Source organism: Helianthus annuus, chromosome 3 (genome assembly GCF_002127325.2).
Source record: "Helianthus annuus cultivar XRQ/B chromosome 3, HanXRQr2.0-SUNRISE, whole genome shotgun sequence".
NCBI lineage: Eukaryota > Viridiplantae > Streptophyta > Magnoliopsida > Asterales > Asteraceae > Helianthus > Helianthus annuus.
This window is the reverse complement of record NC_035435.2, coordinates 175,329,558-175,347,405: the sequence shown is the minus strand read 5'-3', so window position 1 is coordinate 175,347,405 and position 17,848 is coordinate 175,329,558. Positions and strand designations below refer to the sequence as shown.

General features: G+C 35.9%; 2 protein-coding genes across 4 annotated transcripts; both read right to left on the bottom strand.

Annotated features, from left to right (window-relative positions):
• Positions 1 to 3,360: 3,360 nt before the first annotated feature.
• On the bottom strand, positions 3,361 to 5,218 carry LOC110931041 (SPX domain-containing protein 3). Its single transcript, XM_022174437.2, has 3 exons — positions 4,893 to 5,218; positions 3,984 to 4,134; positions 3,361 to 3,883 (listed from the first exon to the last, which is right to left on the bottom strand). The coding sequence occupies exons 1-3, from the start codon at positions 5,100 to 5,102 to the stop codon at positions 3,519 to 3,521; spliced, it is 726 nt and encodes a 241-aa protein (XP_022030129.1). The 5' UTR covers positions 5,103 to 5,218; the 3' UTR covers positions 3,361 to 3,518.
• Positions 5,219 to 7,207: 1,989 nt separating this feature from the next.
• On the bottom strand, positions 7,208 to 14,794 carry LOC110931042. 3 transcript variants are annotated; one of them, XM_022174438.2, is made up of 6 exons: positions 13,721 to 14,794; positions 11,966 to 12,496; positions 10,709 to 10,792; positions 8,054 to 10,643; positions 7,917 to 7,977; positions 7,208 to 7,425 (listed from the first exon to the last, which is right to left on the bottom strand). In XM_022174438.2, the coding sequence occupies exons 1-4, from the start codon at positions 14,579 to 14,581 to the stop codon at positions 8,307 to 8,309; spliced, it is 3,813 nt and encodes a 1,270-aa protein (XP_022030130.1). In that variant the 5' UTR covers positions 14,582 to 14,794; the 3' UTR covers positions 7,208 to 7,425; positions 7,917 to 7,977; positions 8,054 to 8,306. The 3 variants fall into 3 exon arrangements, with proteins under 3 accessions (XP_022030130.1, XP_022030132.1, XP_022030133.1); XM_022174440.2 differs by having other exon boundaries at positions 10,721 to 10,792; positions 13,721 to 14,793; XM_022174441.2 differs by having other exon boundaries at positions 10,730 to 10,792; positions 13,721 to 14,793.
• Between the last annotated feature and the right edge of the window lie 3,054 nt (positions 14,795 to 17,848).

The following is a 17,848-nucleotide window of genomic DNA, read 5'->3' as shown; positions in this document are numbered from 1 at the left end:
CGCTTTAAATATTTCTCAAGTACACTTTGAACATGTTAGCTAATTGTATATATGTATTAATTCATAAATGTCGGCGGAACAGTAAAGTTTCAATCTTTTAGAAAATAGCTTCGTGACTTCGGGAGTTTTCACTCCTGACACATGTTCCTATGAGCATATTAACCCCATCCTGCTTCGTGACTTCGGGAGTTTTCACTCCTGACACATGTTCCTATGAGCATATTAACCCCATCCTATTCCCTCTTATCCTCAAAACTCCCACCACTTGACATGCTCTAATCTAAACGACTTAGATGTTTACACCAGAGATTATTGATTTAAAAAGACAGCACCGGAGATTACTGTATGTCGCCATAGGATTTTCTTTAATCAGCACCAGAGATTTGGCGAAGTCGGTTAGGGTTCCGGCGAGTTTCCGGTAACACGATTCGGGTTTGCCGTTTGCATGTCTCACTTTCGGTTAGATCGGATTAGTATGAGCCATGATTTAGTAGTATAGTTAACCCAGTGACCATTGACGTTCCTGCGAAGACTCCGGTGATCAAATCGGTGAATGCACGTTGTTAAATGTTGATAAGGTTACTTCCAACGGTTAGGAGGCTAAAGTGGTAAACTAAATATAATGCACTTTTTGAAATTCATCAAAAGAACATTGATTTTAATGAGGTAGCAATCCACTGAAGGTAACCCATCAGATTCATTTAGTTTGTATTGTATTTTTATATGCTTTTTGTAAAGTAAACTTTTATGGTTTTATTGAAAAAAATAAATACGTGTTAGCTAAAACGACTAAAAATATATGATAATAAAAAAATACATGATGCTCGATTAAAAACATATAAGCAAAAGTAAAGAAATATGATAAGTGGTTTGTAAAAGTTAGTTTTGTATACATTTTTGTAAGAAAAATTATTTGTAGTGTAAAAGTTAGTTTGGTATACATTTTTCTAAGTGAAATTACTGGTAGTGTAAACAGTATCCGTGTTTGTTTTCATGTTTTCTGACATGCTAAACCAATAAGATCAAATTTTGGCTGCTTTGTGTGTAGGAAAAAAGTGATCACTCCCGCCACGAAGCGCGAAGGAAAACACTAGTTTTAACAATTTCAGCATATTGTTTAGTATATATTTTAAAATTGTATAATATATGAATACATTCAATTTTTGATACAAATAAGTAAACGGATATCACCTAATATCATATCGATCCAAACGTAAATAAAATATTAAACTCATATTTGAATATTACTCTTGTTACCCGTCTCAAATATTTCAGTTTTTGGTTTCTTATCGGGCTTTTAATCTTTTATTATCCTTACATATTGCTAAAATCAATGTTTTAAAAGTAAACTGTTTAGTGTTCATTAACTTGAGTAGTTTTAAAAATGAGTAAATTTTCATTTTAGTCCCTGAGGTTTGATCCAAATTGTTATTTTAGTCTAAATAGTTTTTTTTCTCCTCTGAGTCTCTGACTTTTCCATTTTCTTGCCATTTTAATCACATTGTCTAACTCAGTCTAAAAATCTGGTTATAACCAGGAGTATTTGTGGCATAACTGTTGTGTAGTGATAACCAGGGGTAGTTTACAACATAATTTATAAACCTTATAATAATTTAATACCAAAAATACCCCTGATTATAACCTGGTTTTTAGACTAAGTTTGACAATGTGATCAAAATGACAAGAAAAAGGAAAAGTGAGAGACCTAAAGGAGAACAAAAAAACTATTTGGACTAAAACTGCAATTTGGACAAAAACTCAGGGACTAAAATGACAATTTACTCTTTAAAAACTGAATAGCATCGTAATAAAATTAAAAAAAACACTAAAAAATATGAGAACTTTTAACATTAATCATCGCAACGATCATAAATATAAGAAAAACTTGAGTAATAAATAATGGTGAAAAGTAAAAACAAGTCCTCACTTTCTAGTTCAAGGAATACATCCAATCCAATAAAGAATTGAAAGTACTAGTCAATCAAGGAATACATCCAATCCAATAAAGAATTGCAAGTACTAGTCAAGAGGCAATATGTTGAAATGAGTGGTCCATAAGCACGACTATTTTTCCTCCCCTCATCCTACTCTAAATCATAACATTGATGATTGATACATGTTTTTGTAACACTTGAAGCTCAAGAGTAGTGATTCAGGTTCAATCTTATATGATTCTCCATTCAACCACTATTACGAGTCTATTCAACCTAAAGTGGTCCAAGGGATACCGGTTTCCAATTTAACCATGGTTAAAAATCAAAGAATCTAACAAGGATTTACCCAAACAGATGCGCTAAAAAGCGGATCGATTAATGAGTGGAAATAGAACTGACACATGATAAAGTTAGTTAGGGTGTAGAAAGTATAAAAATTACTTTTAATTCAAAATCTAAAAAGTTTCATAAACCATAAACTTGTAAATAGTTGAAGAATTGGACTTTTGACTCTTTGAGTTAACCCAAGAGATAGAAGTCATGTATGTTTATTGAGGGACTTGTTAGTTTGTTATGTTATCAAAACTAGTTTTTGTCCCGCCCGTGTTGTGGGGCAATAAGTCGAATATTGCTCTCTCATAATATGTATGTCTGTACAGAGGGCAAAATCGTAAATTATATTTTGAACTGGAGGCAAAATCAAAATTTTAAACTGAGAGCAAAATCATAATTTTTGAGCTAGGGGGGAAAACATAATTTTATTTTGAGCTGTGGGCAAAAACGTAATTTTGAGCTGAGTGCAGAATCGTAATTTTGAGCTAGAGGAAAAAACAACATTTTATTTTGAACTGGGAGCAAAAACATAATTTTAAACGGAGGACGAAAACGTAATTTTAAACTGGGAACAAAATTAAAAGTAAGTTTTTGAACCGAGGGCAAAAGCGTAATTTTTAGCTAGAGGCAAAAATATAATTTTATTTTGAGCAGGTGGCAAAAACACAATTTTAAACAAAGGACGAAAGCATAATTTTAAACTGGAAATAAAATTAAATTAAAAATGAGTTGGTCCAATAGAGGAGTGCCAGACAGCTACTATTCCCTCAAGCTTGTAAATGTATATGTTGGAAATGGAAATGGAAATGGGAATGGAAATATAATAATTATAAAAAAAAGTGTTTGTATAAAGCTTATGTGATGAAAAGGCTTATCAGTTATTTATGGGAAGCTTAGTGAAATAATGTGACAATTTCATAAGTTATAAATAAATAACGTGACAATTTTATCTTTATACCTTTATTTTATGTTGCATGTTTACGAACACTAAACCACAATAATAAAGAGTTCAAATAATTGTTTCGTTAGTAATTAGATTATTTCATGTTGTTTTATGCTAAATAAAAAATACCCTCATTATATGCTTATAGTATGACTTGAAGTTTGTGAGTTGTGACCCACCACACTTTGGAGAAGAAAAAAAACCTCATGAATACATGTAATGTAATAGGAAAAACATATAGTTAATAACGAAACGAATAAAACTGAGTTGGAAGGATAGATATCCAAAACCGAACCAAAGGCATTAAGTTAAATGATATGTATGGTCGAATTGAGTTGAAAGGATCGTATAAGCTCAGCATCACGCAAATCTAGAATCGGAAGAGAGAAATGACTATGAGTCGAGCTCCCTTTTCTAATCTCTTTCATCGTCAACAAAGCTACCACAATGTTTCTAAAAATTCCTTCTCTTGCTTCCGTGCCTACCGCCTTTGCCATCTCCTCTGCCACCACCATCGCCGGAAAAAGCTCATCAATGAGCGTTTCACATTCTTTCACGAGCTTTGAAATGAGCTCGGTGGTGAAGAAAGGTTGCTCCAAGACCTTTTGGATGAATGGCAAACGCAAAAATCCTCCGGTTCGTTTGTCATATTTCTTTAGAATTTTTGTCATTCCTACGTTAAAAAATTAGAAAACTTGTATTTTAACTTTAAATACAATAATAATTTCATTGGACGGTAAAATGATCAAAAGGTTGACTTTTCTTTGTTTTACCCGTGTAATTGATGTTGCTATAGTTGACTAAAAGAACCATTTCACCATGGAAGTCAACGATGTCTTTCTTAATTCTTGCCATCTCATTTTCATACTCTTCTTGTGATGACGGGTCATTCTCAATCACCCTTTTTATTCTTTGTTGCAACTCCTACATATTTCAAGAAAAGATTAAAGTAAAGCAAAAGTTATATCCTTAATTCACGTTTCATTGTCATTGACTAAGTCAACACAATGTTGAGTCACCTTAAACGTTTATAAAACATCAAGCCAAGGATAAAAATCTTGTACAAACCACTTCAATAGGTTATAGTGGACACGACAAAGCAATTAACAAAGAGAGTTGATGTTTGTCGGATAACTTTTATATACGGTATGACACTATATTATAATTAACAAAATGATCTTATTGTCGTGTCTAGATGTAAGACAAACACACAGAATATTCTTTTAGAGTACTTATTACTCTAAATAGTGGGAAACAATCTATATTAACTTAGGTTTTATGCTAATGTACAAGACAAAAAATACCTTATGACACTTTTACCTTATGACGTACAAAGAAATCTTGTTCATGTTCCATTAAAACGCATTAAACTTCTCGATCTCGTTGTTCAATAGGTATACAAATTAAAACGCGACAATTAAATCTCAGTGACAGTACGATACGATATGAGACAACACTACAAGACAAAACAGTTTTCAAGAGGAAGCTGTTTTCTGTCAAATAACGTTTATTTTATGGAAATGTATTGTAATTAACAAAATGATCTTAGTGCACTGATATAAGACAAAACATATGAATACTTTTGAAGTTCCTGTAACTCCAAATATGGAAAGAGCACTATATCAACTTAGATTTTATGATAATAGATATACGACAAATAAAAATAAAAACGAAACCTTTACCTTATGACGTATAATGAAATCTTCTTCTTGTTCAATGAAAAACGAGTTAAACTTGTCGAGCTCGTTGTCTAGAAGATATACAAACTCATCTTCGGACGACGAAGATATCAACCTCACAAGTTTCTTTAAACCCTTGTAATTTAAGTACATGTCACGCCACCCTGGTAAAGTTTCTTGAACATGTTGCTTCAACCTCTTACCGAATTTCATTTTCCGGTTTCTTGATCAAACACAACCTTAGAAGTTGATATATGGGGGGCACCAAATCTAAAATACCCACATCAGAAACATTAAAACTTATGATGAAAAAGATGAAATTTGTGAAAATTTAATAGCAAGAAAGGGTTAGAATATTTAGAGAGCATATGCTTGGCGTAAATGAAGTCACAATTAGAGAAAAAGGTGGGAATTGGGTCTTTGATGTAAGGAATTTTTGGCATATTCCATTAGTAATACTCATGCTTTAGACCAACACCAAGCAATATCATAGTTTTGGTAATAAAATAATACATTCACAAACACCAATGTTTTACTTTCTTTTTCAGTATGTGCCGTTTCTATTTTATTGAATGTCCAACAAAAATGCAACAATATTGGTTCATATTATTGGTTTCCAAACAAAGAAATGTAATGTAATGTATATTTTTGATAAATGAATTATTTCATTAAATTCAGTTCCAACTTATACAAAAGGTCTAAATGAGTGTTAGATAAATGCACAACCCTCTTGTATTATTTGAGCATATAGCACACCTAACATGTAGAGGCGGACCCATGTTGATGATTGGGTGGGTGGGCGCACCTCTTGAAAAATATAGTTTAGGTGTATTTTTTAGGAAAAAAAAAACCGATAGCACCATTTGAAAACATGGTTAAACCCCTCATGCGCACCCCCAGAAAATAATTCACAGGTCCGCCATTGCTAATTCAATTAAAAAGGATTCCACGTTAGCATCTCTCTCTCTCTCTCGCTCAAATTGTCCCTCTCACAAATCAAAGAACGGGTCTCTCTTCCTATGCACGCATAACATAAAACCATTCTTCCATAAAACGCATCTTTCTCACCCATCCTCTACGCCACGCTCGTTTTCCCAAATCATACCCTCTTTTCTAAAAACGTCCAAACCCCCCCCCCCCCCCCCCCATTAATTTTGGAGGTGCTCTTATGTTTACTGTCTTCGTTTCATCTTTTAGTGTTTTCTTCCCGACATGTATGTTTTGATGTTTCGATGTTCTTTTCCAATTGCTTTATATTATCTCCTTTAGTTATATTATGTATGTTTTGACGTTTCGATATTCTTTTCCCATTGCTTTATATTCTCTTTAAGTTGTTATACTGATAATTAAACTCCTGTCTCAACGAATAAAATTACTAGTTCCTTTAAAATTAATGATTGCTTTGAAGTAAGAGTGACGCATTGTTTAGACGACAACCACATCATGAAGGTGGGTGTTATACACGTAACATGGCTGTGAGTATTTTAAGCTGTCATTGTAGCTAGCTCTACACTTGGAAAATTAATATTATTATTATTATTATTATTGCATGGAATAATTCCTAGGAATCTCCGAAAGGATCTTCGATATAAAATAGGAAAATACCAAATACTGGGACGTGGGAAATAGTTTAAACAAAAAAAAACAAATAAAAGTATACCAGTTTTCTAGGGCTGTAAATGAGCCGAGTCGAACCGAGCTATACCCAGCTCAAGCTCGGCTCGAACTCGATTCGAGCTGGCTCGGCTCAAGCTCGAATTTCAAATCGAGCTGAGATTTGAGGCTCGAGCTCGACTCGATTAGAATTCGAGCTAGCTCGGTTCGGCTCGATCTAGCTCGAACTAACAAAAAACCGCAAAATTTACTACTTAAAAAGCTCTTAAAATGAATTTTTTCATAGACTAAGGGCGTTAATTGCCATTTAATTTAACCACATGGCTAAATATGTAAGTATAAATAGTTAATTCATTTTGTACATTGTCTTAACCTTCTTTTATAGGGGGATACTCCCTTAGTTTTTGTTTTCTAAGCGATGTGGGACAAAAAAATGAAGGATGTAAACCTTATCGAGCCAGCTCGCGAGCTTACGAGCCGAGCTAGACCAAGCTCGAGCTCGGTTCGTTTACAAACCGAGCCGAGCCGAGCTGGCTCGTTAACAACCGAGCCAATTTCGAGCCGAGCTTTCTTCGAGCTTTTTTTGAGCGAGTTTCGAGCGAGGTGCGAGCCACGAGTTTTTTGAACACCCCTACAGTTTTCTGTTATATAACATATATATAAAAAAGTAGATGACGTTTACATAAAAGATAACGAAAATGACAAACATATAAAGACGGTAGATTTCATTCTGGTAAGATATAAGAAAGTATACAAAATTGGTTAAAAAAATTGATACAAATTATGTAAATAACATACACATTCTCTATCATAATAATGAGATTTGGGTGACATTTTATATTTTGTATAACTAAAACTCTGAAAGCCTGGTAAAAAGCTCCAATCCACAATAAGCTTTGAAGCTTCTATACTTTTATAAAGCCTGCAGCCATCAAATAGGAAATCTTTATACATATGGCATGAAGTGATTAAAGTTCAAACATGAACCCATTACAATGTTGGCGTGTGAGCGGGTCAACCCAACCCTAAGCAGTTAATGCGCTGAAAAATCGGATATCGGTCAAAGACCGATATTTGAGATATAGGTTATCGCGGTGGGATATCGGTAATTTTAATATCATGTAGAATTTATATATAGCAATTTAACACTACCATTAACATATTAACCTTTTGTAACTTGCAAAACACTAACAATTGTAGAAAGTAGGAACTGATTAAGACTTAAAACACCAACAATTAACAATTAAGACATCGGGAAAATCCGTGATATATCGATCAAATATCGGTCAATATCAACGATAATATAGGTACCGATTTTCTGACCGATAATATCACCGATATTAACTCCAAAGACCCAACCGGCCCGTATTGACTGCTTTGAAAAAATCAACTGAGCCCGTTTTGGCCCGTTACCTTATGTGAGCTGTAACATGTCAATTATGTATATAATCACATTGGAGCAAAGGAATCACACCTGCAAAATGACTAAACCATGAGTAACCATAAGTTTCAACAATGGGCTTCCGTCACTAAAAAACCAAATTACTTACCATAGTGTAAACATGAAACCCGTAAACGGGCCCAGCCTGATCCGTTGTCTTCGTTTTTTCATCAGAAGACCTGTGTGACTATTGACCAGCTCCTTCCAAAGAGCCCGATGGCCTACCCTCGTTGACCAAAATCTTCCGGCCGGTCAACTTTTCTTACGAATTATCATCAGGCCTACCCCCGTTGACCAAAACTTCTGGCCGGTCAACTTTTCTTACGAATTATCATCAAATTCATGTAAGATGATGATTGTATCTACAACGGAGCGATACTAGGAATGATTAACGGGAGCAACTTCACCGATAACGATCCATTACTTGGATCACAATTATCAAGTTGATCTTCCAAAGTAGAATACGCATCCGCAAACGCCTTAATACATTGATGTATCCGAAAACAATTCCTACCAACATTATTTGCAGGAAATAAAGGATCATCAATATATATCGGATCGATACTATACCCTCGTTCCCGATCTATATACACCCCACTTCCCTGTACCGATATCCGCATCTGACGTGGATCAAAAACATTGCCGAAAAAATAAAAGAAATCCATCAATAAACCTCCAAAGTTCTGACTAATCGACCTTCCATAATGATGCTCATGTTGAAGAAAACGCGTGATTAATAAAATTAAACAGTAAGAACTCAACCCACCAGAATAAGATTGATCGAGACTTCGATCGGCTAAAAACTGTTTCAAAACTAACGCGAGTGGTGTAGCTGCAGGGAATTGTTCTGTCAGCTGTTTAACGAGTTCGGTAGTTTGTAATCCGGTGTGTGACGAGGATTTAAAACTAATATCGATTCGAATCGACTGGACGTCTGTGTGTTTTCCACCATCACTATGTGTAGAAATTTCTTGGTCTACGGAAACGATAACATCACACGGAACTTCGACAACGAGCATGATAATGGGTATAGCAGTATTCTCAACGATTTTTAACGAATCGTTTTTAACCCATTCTTGATTAGCCAGATATCTAGCAGCGTGTTGTAGACACGTTTCTTTAATCCCGTTTCTACCCTCCAAGATTCCCGCTTCTTTTATCGGTTCTAAGTTTCGAACAGGTGGAAGGCAAACCACAAGATCCACATCACTCGTTGGAAGTGATAAACCGGTAGCATTTGAACCGAAAATGTTTGTTCGTGACCGAGGCCATAAAACTTGAAGGGAACGGGTAACACGTTTAACCGCCCAGTTAATATACGGTTTTCGAGTCATGTTGACTCCCGCCACCTGTTTACAAAACGAGTCGATCTCATCGTTTAGTAAACTGTGCATCACAGGAAGTGACGATTTCCGTGTTGAACAATCGAGTAATTCACGTGACTGAAGCGGGATTGACAAATCGGGATGTGATTCCTGATCACGGGTTAACTGTGAGATAGCAATTAAGCGGTCTTGCAACAAAGCTCCGGGTAACGTTTGACTTAATTGACGGGCCGAAAGACTCTTTTTCTCTCCGTGAAACCACCCTTTTACACCCCAGTGTCGCGGGCTCGAGCTACCCGATCGAACGGTGGGAAACCCGCGTTGTTTTCTTGAATCGGAAACCGGAGGAACACAAAGGACAACAGGTGACGGTGGTCGTTTAATTCTCGGTTCTTCCCGTCTGCTAGGAGGAACACACGGGCTTTTATGTTCATAGCTACGTTTAAAATCCCGTGATCTATCAATGTTTGGAATTATAATAGGTCGTAAAATCGGATACGGAAACAAATCACCGGTTTTCGCTTCGATGTCACCTGGAAAACTGGCTAACGAGCCCAAAACGTTTTCTTCGGATAAATCCTTCATTGCGGAAGATGAATGAAGCACTTTCCCAGATACCTCACTGGGTAAAACATAACCAAGAGGGTCAAACGGAGAGCAGAACGACGTGGCGGATGGTGATGTCAGCCCGTTCGTACTATACGAAGACGAAAACGCAACCATATCGTCAACGGTTCGATTCATGTCAGCTTCCTGCCACGCCCACGAGCTGTCATCTGAGCTCAAAGACGGTGGTCTTGAAAAACTAGCCACCGGGTGATCGTACGAATCCCAATACATCACACCACCACCAAAATATTGACTATAGTCCAACCCAGAAACCGCAAAATCATCTTCTCTGAGCCCAACCGCGTGTACAAAGCCTGACTGGTGAACAAACGATAATTGAGGTGCTGCAATCGGCCGCTCATTTGGCGGGTTTCCTGAAAAGGTCATGGGCCCACCATCATGAACAACTACCGGATTTTGTTCCATCTTTTCCTTGCCAGTAACTAAAGACTGCGTCGTCTCCATTTCCTTTACGTGCTCATGCGCAATCAGGTCAACATCTTGACTTTCGATAATATTATTATTATTTATAGTAGGCATAACAGCAGGTGATACATTAGCTTCTACTGGATTGTCGTCAACAACACTTGCGCCATTGGTAACAATCTCGGTGCCGGGATTCCCGGATACTTTCACGGGGTCCGTTTGGGTAATGATATTTTTGAGTTGGTTATTTGTGCCGTCTTTCTTATGTTTCTTTCTTGCTCTCTTATTCTTCTTTGCGGTGCTTTGGACTGTTTTGTTAGTTATTCCTTCACCATGTTCCTGTTGATAATAATTCAAGAGTTACAAACCATTCAAACTCATCATAAGAACCGTAATTCACATACAAAAAGCGCAACCGTTTCTACCGATGTGGACGCATTCTCTGTTTTACAATCCATTTCTTGAATATCCGATTTATGCACCTCGTCCTGAAAAGTTAGAAGCCGACAACCCACTCAAGGTTAGAAACAAAACAGACGTGTCAGGTGGGTTGGGTCAAAATGTGTAAAGAAAGATTTCTCATGGGTTGGGTTGACCCGAAACACTTTTGTCCATTTAACAGAACAAATTATCAATGTGTTAAATATGATTAGAACAACTATATTACTATAATAATAGTCAACTAATATAAATAAAACACTTTGGGCAACTTTAACAGTTGACCCATTTGACATGATATCCCCATTTGACCAATTTGATCCGTTTTCAATACATACAAATATAAGATTGTTATGTGTCGGCGGGAATAGTTGTCATTGGTGGTTGGCCAAAAGTGGCGGCCAGCCAGCTTTGTTTTTTTTTTTTTAAATAGTTATTTATAGGTCCTACCAAATAACGATTTTATCCCCTATTTAAAATTACAATGTTGCCCCCGGTTAGAAATTATATTTATGCTTTGCCCCCAACTTAAATTTACGATTTTGCCTTGGTTAAAAAAAATTATACTTTTGCCCACAGCTACAATCATGTCAAATTACAATTTGGTTCTCAGTTTAAAATTACAATTTTGCCCCCAGTTCAAAATAAAATATTTTCTTTTTGCCCCCTGCTAAAAAATATCGATTTTGCCCTCAGTAAAAATATTACGATTTTGCCCCCAATTCAAATAAAAAAAGGGTTTTGCCCTCGGTTCAAAATATTATTTTACCTCCATTTTAAAATTACGATTTTACCCAAGCTAAAAATTGCAATGTTGCCATAGTTTTTTTTGGCAAAACTATGGTAGTGTTTTATTTTACTTGGTTTACTCAACCAAACAGCTGCCTAGCACTCGCTAATTGGTCCTGACAAATTATTGTTTTGCCCCCAACTCTAAATTACACGCTTGCCATCGTTTTACTTATTTTTTTTTATCATAACTATGATAGTGTTTTTCTTTATTTGGTTAACTCGATGCATCTTTTTTTATATCGTGTTATAAGTAGCATGTATAATTAACCGAAATAAATGCGTACATGTTATTAAACCAAGAAATATTTGGTTTAGCACCCCGCATCGCGGGCGGCGCATAACTCTAGTTAAGTTATAAAACAAAAGCCAAATTGACCATTTATACTTAAACCACATACAAGTAATCAAGTATACAGCTAAAGAAAGTTCACCTTTGTAGGCTTGTCTGAAGTGGAACTACTCTTATCAGAAATCTGAACAGGAATCGGTTTTTTCACATCACGTGATTTCCCTTTCTTAGCGGAAACAGACTTCGATTTTGATTTTGATTTTGATTTCTTTACGGATTTGGTTGAGTTTAGATCTTCAAGGAGCTCAAGTTTTGTATAATCAAGTGAAACAACCATGAACAAACCTCGCAATCTCCTTAATATGCGATCAGAAATTGTACCAACAGCCTCTAACGAGCTAAAGAACAGTGCTTGTTCACTAAATCGACCATTGTCAAATGCTAGCAACATTGTTGAAATCTCACAAACAACTAATAGACGATTGAACGTTTGTGCTATTGAAGATAATTTACCGGATGGAGGAATAAACAGAGTCATCCCCGATTCGAAATCTTTTCCTTTAAGGGTATCAACGGTTTCTTGGTTGTATCTCGGAAGTGGTTTCTCTCTCACACAAGTGGTCGGAAACTCATCCTCCACGCCACTACTTCGTCCATATAAAATGTCATGAGTCTGAAAATTGCAAATAAGTATATCATTCTTGCACAAAGAATAAAAGAAATATAAAAAAAATCACAGCGCGTAAATTAAATCCTTGATTTACTTTCAGTTGACTACCCTAAGTTCCAGCTAGGGGTGTAAACGAGGCGGAGCGTCTCAAGGGCTACTCGGGATGGGATCGGTAAAAAGCTCGAACGAGTCGAGACTTAATGAGCTTGAGCTCGAGCCTGAAATATGACTCGTCTAGTTATCAAGCCTGAGCCCGAGCTTGAGCCTGAAATATGACTCGTCTAGTAATCAAGCTTGAGCCTGAAATATGAATCGTTTAGTTGTTGAGCTTTACATACAAAGCTCGTTTGGCTGACGAGCCTAAACGAGCCCAAACAAATTTTATATTATTTGTTGAGTAAATTACGTTTTTGGCCCCTGTGGTTATATCACTTTTACTATATTAGCCCAAAATAAGAATTTTTAACATATCTGCCCCCATGGTCTCTATAACTAACCATTTTGGCCCCTAAGTCCAGAGATCATGGAGGCCAAAATGGTTCGTTATAGAGACCATGGGGGCCAAAATGGTTAGACTTAGGGGCCAAAATGGTTCGTTATAGAGACCATGGGGGCCAAAATGGTTAGACTTAGGGGCCAAAACGGTTAGTTATAAAGACCATGGGGGCAGATATGTTAAAAATTCTTATTTTGGGCTAATATAGTAAAAGTGATATAACCACAGGGGCCAAAAACGTAATTTACTCTTATTTGTTTTATATATAATATTCCTAGTATTTAACATTGGTGAGCCGAGGCCTAGTCGAGCTTTGGCTCGTTTAAGCTATCGAAGCGGGCTTGTGCCGAGCTTTTAGCTCGTTTAAAGTTGTTCTTAGATTACCTCGAGCCGAGCCAAACTCAAGCTCTTGGGTTTTACTTTCGAGCCAATCTCAGTCTCAAAATAGTAGGCTCGAACCGAGCCGAGCCTAAGCTTCATAAAAGCATGAAAAGCCGAGCTCAAGCCTAGTCGGGCTCGGCTCGTCTCGTTTACACCCCTAGTTCCAACCTACTTAAAATGTACCAACACAAATTTAAAAAAAAAAAAGTGAACATAGCACAAGAGCACATCATTTAACAATGAAAAACTGTTTTTTTTTTCTGTCACAAATAGACCATTGTTTCAACGAAGTTACTAAACAAACAAGCGAAACAGTTACTAACAACAAAAGACTTAAAACAGAAAAGTACCAACAATCTTGCAGCTTTTCCCAACACAATCCTCAAAAACTTCTTCTTTAACCGATCATCCAACTTCATCCACCAATCGACACACCCAATCTTCCTCCAATACACATTCGCCGCCACACCCGCCGCCGCACAAACCGACTTCTCCTTCAACTTCACCCCTCTCTTCTTCCCAACATTCACCTGCAACCAAGCCAGCCTCAAAGCCAACTCCAACCGATTCGCCACAAACGCCTCCACCGAATAATACCCTTTCACTTTCAACCAATTCAACTCCACCCAATCCACTGACCCCATCAACACCCCTTCTTCACCCCTCAAAAACTCCCCATTTGACACCCCATCCATAATTTCAACAAAAGCTTCCACATTTTCAACAAACTCACAACTAACTGTAACAGAATCCAAACAGCCACAACAGCCTGTACCCAAATTACCAAAATGACCAAAATTCTCACCTTCTTTCGAATCGAAAAGCTGTAAGCTTTCACGGATCCGCTTCTCTGGGTCCGAAGCCAAACTAACTCTGGTCAATAACCCGTGAGATTTCCGGAAACAGAAGCTGGGGATATTAGGGTTTGATGAGGGTATATCAGGAAGAATAATAAACAAGCCATGGCCGTTGTGTTTGAGCTTGAATTGCAATTGAATTAACAGTTGTGTGAAGGATTGATCGACGATTGTGAGGTGGGATTGGCGTTGTGGAGGCGTGAGTGATGCGAACCATTTGAGAATTGAAGATCTAGGGTTAGGGTTAGGGTTTGATTGTGAAGAAGAAGAAGAAGAAGGTGAAATTGGTAAGTGGGAATTGTAGAGGGAGATGTGGGAAGTGAGGGAATCGATCAATTGGCGCTTTGATTGCATGATTTGTGAGTGAATTTTGGATTGAGGGAATTAGGGATTTGGAGATAAATTAGGGGTTTTGTATGAGAAAATTTTGAAATGATTTGATGAGGGGGGAGGAGCCAGCCACCTTGCAGGAGTTGACAAAAAAGGGAACAATTTGCTTTACTTTTGATATTTTCTTTGGTATTTTACTATTGGATTCTTTTACATATCTATCCATTCACATCTATATTACAAAAACATGGAGTTTGAGGCATATACATGACAAGATTGTGAGTTACCATTCATTGAATAATAGATGATGTGAATAGCTATTGTTTATTTCTATATGTAATGTTAGAAGTTTTTGTTTTCTTTTGGTTGTTTTGATTAAAGTGAAAGCGTATATAGTTATGGTTCTTAGCGGATATTCTGGATGTTGTTGATAGTTATTGTTTATTTCTATATGCAATGTTAGAAGTTTTTGTTTTCTTTTGGTTAAAGCGAAAGCGTGTATTGTTATCGTTATTTGTGGATTTCCTTACTATGTTTGATGCGTAGATGGATTGACTAATGACAGAAGTAGTTGAATGTTAATGCTATGACATGTTGACGCTCTCCAAGCTAGAATAGGGATGTATGGACATAGGCGAATAAGGGAGAACGCTATGCCAAAGCTCATCAAATCGAACCAGGGAGATATGATATAACACAGGCGGATGAGATAGGGATGACAAGCCAAAGGTCTCCATGCCAAACCAAGGAAAACGATACAACACAACCTGGTATGAAAGGTACGATAGGCCAAAGCTTTTAACAGCAAACCTAGAGGTGTGGAAAGTGAAATCAGCATAATTAGAACTAACCATTCAAGGACCATGATAATTGGACATCTTTGGAAACTGAATGATGTGATTGCTTGCAATTTGGTGGTGTTTCACCATCCATTGATATTGTGTATTAGATTTTCCTAGGCACTATAAATCTGATCAATCACATTATAACACTTAGAGTTTGTTTGGTATGGTGTAATAAAATGGACGAGATAATGGTATGGATCATTACTATTCTTTGTCTTGTTTGGTTAGCATATGAGAATGAAATGAATCACTACTTTATGTTGTTTGTTAGGCGGGAAAAGACGAATGAACAAAATTGGTGGTCAGTAGCAGTGGTGCGGGGCGGGCTGGTGGTAGTTATGGTGTATTTTTGGGTTTGCCCTCTGAAGTGGCAGTCACGTGTCTCTCCACGCCCTCCATTCAAGCCCTTCCACACCGTGTAGTCTAAGAGTTAGGAGATTCATGTTAGATAGTTAGAATGGCAAAAGAGCGAGTAGGAAAACTAAATAACCATATATCACCGTAATAATCGAACCAATTTAGAAACCGATGGTTTGGTTATATATTTTACATTTAAAATTTAAAGTTTGAAAATATATGTAAAGTTAAGAGTTAGGTAAAATGTTGCATTGTTTAGCTAAATTCTACTGTATTTTTTATTTAGCAAATTATATTTATGATAATCTAATAAAATTTTACTATAGTGTTTCAATAATGGTATAATTACTCCTGTGCAATCTAATTTAGCAAATTATATTTATGATAATCTAACAAAATTTTATTATAGCGTTTCGATAAGACCATGTGTAGTGGTAAGTTGGTATAATGCCCCCACCATGGGGCATTATCCGACACGTGGCATCCTAGTCACACTTGGGCATTATAGCAAAAAGTGGCGTAGTGGGGCATTATTCCAATAACCCCCAAGCAATCAATAAATAATTATTATTTTTTATAGAGAAAAGGATTAAAAAAAAAAGCTAAAGTTGTCAGTTGGTCAATGTGTGTTGGCACAATCCCATTGGTCTTCATTATCACATGCAAACAATCCCATAGTCAATGTCAGTTAGTCAATGTGTGTTCGGCGTTTTAAAAATCACGCCACTATGCATTTTATTTCAAAATAACGCCGGGGCGTTTTGGGGTGTAGTGGGGGGAGGGGCGTTTTGGGGCGTTTTTTTTCATTTTTTTTTTTTTAAAATCACGCCCCACTACGGGTGGTCTAATGGAATAATTTCTCATGTGCAATCTAATGTTTTATTGTAATAAGATGTTGTGTTAACTTTTGAAGATAAAACTGTAATAATGGATGCTTATTGTTTTTGCAGGCGAGTGGGTATAACAACGTGCTACCAACGTTGAGAAGATGGGGACGTAAAACCATGCTAAGTAGCATCGAACGAAGACCAAAACCGGGTAAAGCGTAAAAAACACGAATTTCCAACACAAAGTGACTTACGTGACGTAAAACGTAGAAGGAGTCGAATTTATAACGATGCGTATTAGAAAGTGGAGGGGGGGTAAAACAAACTTAAAAGACCAAATGTGACCACCAAATACGAATGAAAAAAAAAACCATGACTGGCCAAATGTGACTATCAAACACTGCGCTAAATAGCAACGAACGACGAACAAATCCGAGAAAAACGTAAAACAAAAACTAAAATTATTTAACCTCTGTGACACAAATTATAAAAACTAAAGTTTTGTTACAAAATGAAAAATCATAATGCCAAAAAAAAAAGAAGACAAAAAGACAAAAAAAATATAATATTCCTCCCTATGTTATTAAAATTAAAATTGAGAGATTTAATAATAATAATAATAATAATAATAATAATAATAATAGGGATAAGGATAACAAAATATTTTTTATATATAATACTAGGTTAGAACCCCGTGTATTACACGGGCTGAATAAATATAATTTTATATAGTAAATAAAAAAATGTATCTTTAAAAACCGTCTATTGCACTAATTGAACATATACGTGTATTACACGGTTTAAATACATATGATGTAATCGGTTAATACACACAGTCGTTAATATATGTTTTTTGAAAAATGAACTTTGATATACTATATAATTTTATAACATTTACTTTGTTTTTTTTTTAATTTATTATTAGGTTAGAAACTTGTGTATTACATAAGTTATAACATTTTACATTGTTTTTTTATTCATTAATATGTTAGAAACTTGTGTGTTCTACATAGTTGAATCAATAAATAAAAGATAAGCGGAAAAAATAATAATTATATAGCAATAATCATTGAAATTAATATTAATAAATAACCCGTTATACTAAACAATATATATTGGCTCTACTATATAAGGAAAACGATTCATTTATATTTATTATATGAATATGTTCTATACCAACTAATATCTAATCTAATTTAATACGCATAAATAAAGAGATACATGATCATTTATATGTGTCTAAGCTAAAAGAACACACAAAA